The sequence below is a fragment of the Carlito syrichta genome, unplaced genomic scaffold (assembly GCF_000164805.1).
Source record: "Carlito syrichta isolate Samal-C Ts95f unplaced genomic scaffold, Tarsius_syrichta-2.0.1 Scaffold307480, whole genome shotgun sequence".
In the NCBI taxonomy this organism is placed as follows: domain Eukaryota; kingdom Metazoa; phylum Chordata; class Mammalia; order Primates; family Tarsiidae; genus Carlito; species Carlito syrichta.
Window position 1 is genome coordinate 138046 of NW_007251576.1, and position 8021 is coordinate 146066.

Consider the following 8021-nt stretch of genomic DNA (forward strand, 5'->3'; position numbering starts at 1 on the left):
TTGGCTAATCTTACTCAGCTTCTTATCAGAAGATCCTGGTTCTCCTATTAGGGATCCAACCTAATGCCCACCTTGACTTTGAATAGTGCATTTTTCTTTCTCCTTTTCTTCTTTCTTCCATTTCCTTTTCATGAAAATTCTGAATTTGATTTCCTTTAGCTTAATCTTCTTTATCCAAAAGAACACAGGAAGATGTTTTGTTTCCTTTTATGGCCCAGAGATTATGATGGGAACAAAAGGTATATTATGCCCATTGCATAATTATTAGGGTTCCGTGCAAATTCATCTTCTCTTAACAATGTTCACATCAGGAAACCAAATTTCCTCCAAGTTTGAGAGCCCAGGAAATATGACTCAAGGTGATTCTTTTTTTTTTTGAAAGTAAGATTTATTAAGAAGACAGAAAAGCTCCCACAGCCGGAGAGGACCTGAAAGAGGTTGCCCTCAAAGGTAATTCTTAAACCCATCTTTTTTGTTCAAATGAATGAAATGATACCAAGATGGCAATTCCATGAAAGCAAAGAACAGGCTCCCCTAAGCAGGATAGGGGTCAGGAACACCCATGACATTCATTCAATTTGTTGGTGACAGATTCTACAGTGGTTAATTAGAATCTCGCATGTTCTCACGCATAAATGGGCACTAAACATAGGCATGTGGGCACAAAGATAGGAACAACAAATGCTGGCACTGCTAAGGGAAGGAGGGAGCGGGGACAAGAGGCACACAACCACCCACTGGGTACATGTTCATTACTGGGGAGAGGGCTTGCTAGAAGCCCAAACCTCACTTTCATGCAATTTACCTACATAGCAAATCCTCACATGCACCCTACAACTCTAACAAAAATAAAGAATCCAGAGAAGACAGAAGGCTCCCTTCATTGGCTAGAACTCTTAAAGGCAGTCTCTGATGGTCAGAGAGATGGGGAGAGTAATTGGAAAGAGGTTTGCAGGCAGAAAAGTGTTTGTATATGAAAAACGTAATTATTTCCATTGTTGGAGAAGCAACTCAGGATGAACATCTTCTCTGCATCCAGTCCCAGTGTTGCATTTTCTTGTAGAAAACTGCTTTTTTTTTAGCCAAGTATCCTTGGCCTGAAATCAAAGGACCTGGGCACTGGGCCCCACTTCTGTCAATTACTAGGTGCACAGCAAAGTATTTTCTCATCACTAAAATGGGAGTGATCATCTTTGCTCTGTACAACTTGTAGGGACATTGTGAGACTCAACTGAGACAATAAATAGAAACTGCAACTCAAAAGCAAATCTTCATAAAAGAACTTGTGCAAACAAACAAAATAAAAACCGCACCATAGGATGCAGGCTAATGCAAACTTTATTAGGGAACACCAGGTAGGAAGGCATGGAAGTAATCATGAGTTTAGTAACCTGCAGAGGCCACTAAATATAATCCAAGTGTCTAAAAAGATGACTGTTATTGATCATTGTAGAGAGTTAGATGTGCATCCTAAGAATTTTTTTTAAGTTCCATAGGGACGAAAGCTGATGAACACTTTCCTGAGGCTGAGAGCATGAATCCATGTCAATTAGATAGACCTGACTGTGACCAGCATCTGGCACACTGACCGAGAGGAAATGAAAAAGATAAAATCAAAGTGAAGTAGGCTGCATTTTCTCAGGAGGATCCCAAGTGTGATAGAAAAAAGATGACAGCAAAGTTCAGTGTTAGCGTGTCATTTCTCAGCAATCTTAGGGAGCAAGTTTCTTGCAGGAACAGAAACTTTGACAAAATGGTTGAGAGAATATATTTCTGGAGGGCGGTGGGTCTGCAGCAAGTAGATCAGCAACAGGAAGGCTGGCAGCAGCTGGAGACACAGCAAATGGGTTGGCAGCAGCTGGAACCGCTGGACCCACAGCAACTGAACTGGCAGCAGGATGAGCTGCAGCAACTGGGGCGGCAGCAGGGCTGGCAGCAGCTAGACCTGCTGGACCCACAGCAGCCAGGCTGACAGCAGTTAGATGCACTACAGGTTTGGCCACAACAGCTGGACTCACAGCAGATGGGCTGGCAGCAGGTGGTTGGACAGCAGCAGGGCTGGCAGCAGCTGGACTCACAGCAGGTGGGCTGACAGCAGGGTGTGCTGGAGCAGGTGGTCACACAGATGGGCTTCCAGCAGGCGGTCCTGTAGCAGGTGGTCCTGCTGCAGGTGGGCTGGCAGCAAGAGGAGCAGCAGTGGGTCATGGTGGCAGGTGGAGAGTGGGCTCCTGTCCACAGTGAGTTTCCCCGAATCTAATGACTCCTTCCAATCTGGTCCTTTTATACACTGGTTCCCAAATTTGGGACCAATTAGCAGAATTTTCCCAGTTATTATTTATGACATTATTTTTCATGATCCATGAGGAATTGCCCAAGGAGAAAGTGTTCCTTAAGTGTTAGGAACAAGATATAATATATTAGACTGTTCTCCTTAATAGTAGGTAACCTATAAGAACTTATTTCCAGACTCAGGAGAGATGATCAACATCAAGAGCGTCATTTAACTATGAGTTGTTATTTTTAAAGACAGAATACATAATCTGGTCCCCTGACAGTTCTCCTAACTTAAAGAGGACAAAACCATTGCCACCACTGGTTTTTCTTTCCCCGACCCTTGAATAGGTTGTTGATTAACTCAAGGTGACATACTCAAGTCCTATTTTAACACTTTTTGAGTTTAATTTATATGTTATTAAGGCTTTCCTCTGTGTCACAGAAACACAGATTCAACCACGGTAATTCTAACAATAGCAGCAACTCCATTTGGGCATCTCATCTCCTGCAGCAGAAGACAAAACTCAATTATTATAGACATAACTTTTTCCATGCTAAGCACCACATCTGTCGACAGGCCTGAGCATAGACTTACTATGGGAACATGATGTTTATTTTTAGTGGTGGAGAGAAAAGTTTAAGAGCAGTTAGTCAGACACCTAAAATGTTTTCCTTGGAACTGTAGCTTAAAAATACAAATGCCAATAAGTGGATTAAATGCACAGACAACAGTGACTCAACCATGTGGATCAATGGGGCAAAGGCAGAGTAAGGAACGTCATATTTCTTCTTTCTGCTTCTTTTGCTCTGACTTCAGTTGTGGCTAAGATCTTCTGCTTCCTCTGCTGTAGAGGCATCCAGAGCTTGGCTGCAAAGGTGGAGAAACCTCCTGTTTGTTGGTCCAGTACATGGATAATGGCACTACCAGTCCCTCCTGTGAAGTGATCAGGTGATGTTCATTGAGTTAGAATGGAAAAGGGTATGGAGTGGGACAGTCCTCGCTGTGTCTCTCTCCTGAGAATGAGTCTGGCACGTAGTGAGAACCAATACATAGTTATTGATGAAGGGAGGACTTTAGGTTTACTAGTTGGAAAACTGGAACTAACAATAACTTGCAATAGAAATGGAGAATTGGGATATTGGTTTGGAAGGAAACAGAATAATCAATTCATATTTTTGACAAGTTGAAATTTAAGCCATATGCCTTAAACCCATCCACATTTCTTGGTTTCTTCACAATTTACAAGTGTGCTATGGTGACTTTTTTCACCAGCCATTTGCTATAATGCACTGGGGTATGATTTTTGTGTGTATTAACATACCCATGTTTCATCTCTTCTAACTATTGTTCAGACTGAAGGAACTGTGTTCTGTGTCTCATTCAGCAACAGGAATTGAAATGGTTGGAGGAGAAAGAATGATTTGGTCTATGCTTAAATATCAAATGGCACACTCCAAAAGGTATGAAGAGACAGATGAGATGATGCTAAAACAAATATAGAGGACAAATAAACGGTGCTCTTCTGAATAAATAGCTGATTAAATGAAAATTACACAGATACCTATTTTTAAAAAACTGAGGCAACCGGCAACAACGTCATACTGCAATCAGAATATTGAATAATTTCTTTTTAAATAAGATAATTTATAGCAAGAAAATAATCCTGGGCATGGTTATGGGAGCTCCTTTGCAAGGTAGAGAAGAAACTTGTCAAGAAGAAAATGTATGAATCCTAGTGCCTTATGCTACCGAAAACCCAGTTCAGAACCTCCACCCTCTGACACCATGGTCAGCTCCTATGTTAGTTCCATCTACTCTGATGAGGCTTGTGGTCAAGGCCTCTTCCCAGACACCTGTTGCTGCCCCAGCTGCTGCCAGAACACCTGCTGCAGGACTAGCTGCTGTGTGTTCACCTGCTGCAGGCCCTACTCCTACCAGACCACTTGTAGTCACCCAATCTCCTATGGATTCTCTTGTTGAATTTCATTTCTGACCACCAGCCCTAAGTTAACTACCATGTTGAAAACATTATAGTCCTTTTAAGGGGAAGGGGTATCACTAAGCTGCTGTCTCCTCTGCATTCAGACTAAGAGACCAACCATCTCTAAACAAACAAAAAAAATCACCATAGATCTGTGGCTCAATGAGATCAGAATCTCAAGTCCATGACATCTATACTTGCTTTGAACTTGATAATGATTTCCTTATGATATTATAATTATGTCTTTAAAATGTTATTTTTCCTATTGTCATAGCAGTTAGGCTACATTCAAACTCAGTGCAAAAATTGTTATAATACAGGGGAAAATGATAAAACCACAATTATAGTAGAGACGTCACCACATTATTTTTAAAATGGCAATTTGAAGAAGAAAAATAAGCAAAGACACAAGTAATTTGAGTAGGAACATTATCAACTTAGATGCAGTGGATAGTTACATGTAGTCTTATGCCTAACAAAATGAGTTTCCATAATTTTCATATACTCTCAAAATATTAACAACATAGAGTCTTAAAAATATATTCTAAACATGTTCTTATAGCCTTCCTTCCATTCCTTCTTCTTTTCTTCCTAAATAATTCAGTCCAAGTAGAAAGTGGTTGTCTGCATGGGGTAGGTGTGATTTAAAGGAATAGTATACTTTGTTTCTTTTTTGAAAACTGAAATAATCACACACACAGAAAAACTGCAAGAATAGTTCAAAGGGATTTTTTTTCTTTATGACAAAATGATGCTCCATCACCTCTAAACACTAGTGTGGGCTTTCTACGTTAAGGGCATTCTTCTCCATAACCACAGTACAATTCAAAACCAGGCATTTACTCTTGCAAACAATGCTGCAAAGAACATCCTTGAACTTATATCTTGGAGTACATGTTTATGTGTATCTGTTGAATAAGTTTCTAGAAAAAAATTGCTCAATCAAAAGGCATGCACATTTCAAAGTCTGATACATTAATTTAAGATACTCATAGATATGAGATAACATTAAAATGTTGCTAAAGTTAAGATATTGTTAGTTGCTATCTAGAGAAGTTCCCTCAGTTTAGACCCCTGGCATCCATGCATGAAAAGGTTGGTTTCCTGTAATGTCAGTAACTTTCTAAAGTTTTTAAGCACATATTTTATATTTGTAATTGCAAACAACAACTATTAACTACTGCATCCCCAGAAAATACAGTAGAATCTGGTACACAGTAGGTATTCAGTAGATGGTCTGATAAATAAATGCATTATTCAATTAAAAAATTAAATAAGTGAGAATGAACATCTTTCAAAAACTCACCTGTGCGATGACCACTATGTACCTAACCCTGAATTGTACCCCACATCTTTAAAATAAAATTTTATTTTCTTTAAATTTAAAAACAAATCTCAAAAGTTATTTTAATTTATTTTTTAGTGAAATGATAGTTAATATCCTTACTTAATTTTCTATTTGGTAATTGGCCTTTTTTTCTTATTGGGTTGTAAGAGGTATTCTTGTATTAAGGACCTTAGTTCCTCCCTTTGCTAGATTGGTTAAGGCATTTATTTCCAGTTTGCTCTTTAGTTTTTTGGTTTTGTTTAAGGCTTTTTATTTGTTCACTTGTTTCTTTCACATCAAGTACATTTTCAGTACAACCTCAGTGGAAAACAGTTTGACGATTCCTAAAAGATCTAAAAATTGACCTTCCATACGACCCCGCAATCCCTCTACAGGGAATATACTTGGAGGAACTCGAGTCACTCTATGAAAAAGATACCTGCACATGCATGTTTATTGAAGCATTATTCACAATAACCAACTGTGTTGCCTATCGAAAAAAGACTGGATTTTTTAAAATGTGGTACATACACATGATGGAATAGCACGCTGCCATAAAGAAGGACAAAATTGTGAACTTCGCAGCAACCTGGATGGACATAGAGTCTATAATACTGAGTGATCTATCACAGAAACAGAGAATTGAGTACCACATGTTCTCACTCAAAAGCAAACCTTGAACAATTATTGTAATACTATAAGAAAAGGAATGGCAGTAGTGGGAAACTGCAAGGTAAAGGAGGGCCACCTCATCAACAAGGGTACCTGCATAGTGAACATTTGTATACCTTCCCTGAATTGTGCCCCACAACCTTAAAATTAAATTTTTAAAAAAATAATAATTTTAAAAAGGAAAATTTTTTTCAATCTTTTCTTTATTGCTGCTAAGTTTTCTGTCTTAGAAAAGTCATTTCACTTCAAATATTTTAAGAAATTTTTGTCCAAGTTTTCTTCTAGCACTCCCACAGTGAGTTTATTTTTCTCAAGATTCTTTAGAAAACAAGAAACACTGTCTTACTTGAGGACTGGTTTGAGGCACAAGGCTTTCAGGATGACACATAGAATGCTGAGTTCGAAATGATCTAGACAATTGATTGGATGAGTAAGATTACAAGTCTGTGAAATTAGATGTTATGCATAGGGAGGAAGACAAGAGGTGACTCAGGAGAAAAGACTGGATTAAATAATCTCGAACACAGAGAAAGAAACAATGCATTCTATCTTGTATACAGATTCTCTCACAATTAAGCAATTTGATAATTGCTTATCTATTGAGAAAAACAATAACAAGGAAATGGTCATTAGCATGATGACAGCAGCCCCTTGGCTGGGTATAAAAGTAGGCGTGGAATAAGAAGATTCCCACATTTGGGAACCTCACTCTCTTGAAAACCCACCCAGAACCTCCACCTTCTAACGTCATGGTCAACTCCTGTGGCTCTGTCTGCTCTGACCAGGGCTGTAGTCAAGACTTCTGCCAGGAGACATGCTGCAGCCCCAGCTGTGGTGTGTCTAGCTGCTCCCGTCCATCCTGCTGTCAGACTACCTGCCGCCCCAGCTGTGGCATGTCCAGTTGCTGCCATCCAGTTTGCTGTCAGACCTCCTGTCGCCCCAGCTGTGGCCTGTCCAGCTGTTGCCGTCCAATCTGCTGTCAGACCACCTGCCGCCCCAGCTGTGGCGTGTCCAGCTGCTGCCGTCCAGTCTGCTGTCAGACCTGCTGCCGCCCCAGCTGTGGCATGTCCAGCTGCTGCCGTCCTGTCTGCTGTCAGACCACCTGCCGCCCCAGCTGTGGCCTGTCCAGTTGTTGCCGCCCAATTTGCTGTCAGACCATCTGCCGCCCCAGTTGTGGCCTGTCCAACTGCTGCCGCCCAGTCTGCTGTCAGACCACATGCTGCCGTACAACTTGCTGTCGCCCCAGCTGCTATGGGTCCTCTTGTTGAACTTCATATCTGACTATCAGCCACGAGCCAGCTACCATCACATCAATGTGAAAGTGTCAGTTATACAACTCGTCTGGGTGTTACGTGGCCACCTGCTTTCCTATCCTGTCATACCACTAAGCAGCTGATGAAAGGGCATGCATCTCCACTAAATGCCGCTTATGGTCCCCCTGTATCTCGTTCCTGCATTCAGACTTCAAACACATGATGCAGCTAGTCTGAGCCCACTGTTATACTTGCTTTGACCTTCAAAATTACATGTTAACTGTTCTTCAATAAATATTATCTTCATTTAAGAAATCCTTCTTTCTTCAATTATTTTTGAGAATTGGTTGTCAGTGTTTATTTTTCTAGCATTATTTCTCTCAAGATGAAGAGACGTTTGGGATTCTGTGTCTAGGAAAGAAAACTGATCTTACAAATATAATTTGGTGCCTGTGTTGTAGAAATAATTCTTTTTACATATTTTTCAAAAATAAGATAACTCATTTAACTAAC

The 8021-nt window shown here is 40.2% G+C and overlaps 2 protein-coding genes across 2 annotated transcripts; one reads left to right on the top strand and one right to left on the bottom strand.

Moving 5' to 3' along the window:
* Positions 1 to 1803: 1803 nt before the first annotated feature.
* On the bottom strand, positions 1804 to 2205 carry LOC110596227 (keratin-associated protein 9-2-like). The gene has a single exon (XM_021715764.1). The coding sequence runs from the start codon at positions 2203 to 2205 to the stop codon at positions 1804 to 1806; it is 402 nt and encodes a 133-aa protein (XP_021571439.1).
* Positions 2206 to 7004: 4799 nt separating this feature from the next.
* Positions 7005 to 7523, top strand: LOC103266879 (keratin-associated protein 4-1-like). Its single transcript, XM_008064505.1, has one exon. The coding sequence runs from the start codon at positions 7005 to 7007 to the stop codon at positions 7521 to 7523; it is 519 nt and encodes a 172-aa protein (XP_008062696.1).
* Positions 7524 to 8021: the final 498 nt, after the last annotated feature.

What these genes read in the sequence shown, in the direction of transcription:
- LOC103266879 (XM_008064505.1), top strand. Translation starts at nt 7,005, where the DNA reads ATGGTCAACTCCTGTGGCTCTGTCTGCTCTGACCAGGGCTGTAGTCAA.
- LOC110596227 (XM_021715764.1), bottom strand. Translation starts at nt 2,205, where the DNA reads ATGACCCACTGCTGCTCCTCTTGCTGCCAGCCCACCTGCAGCAGGACC.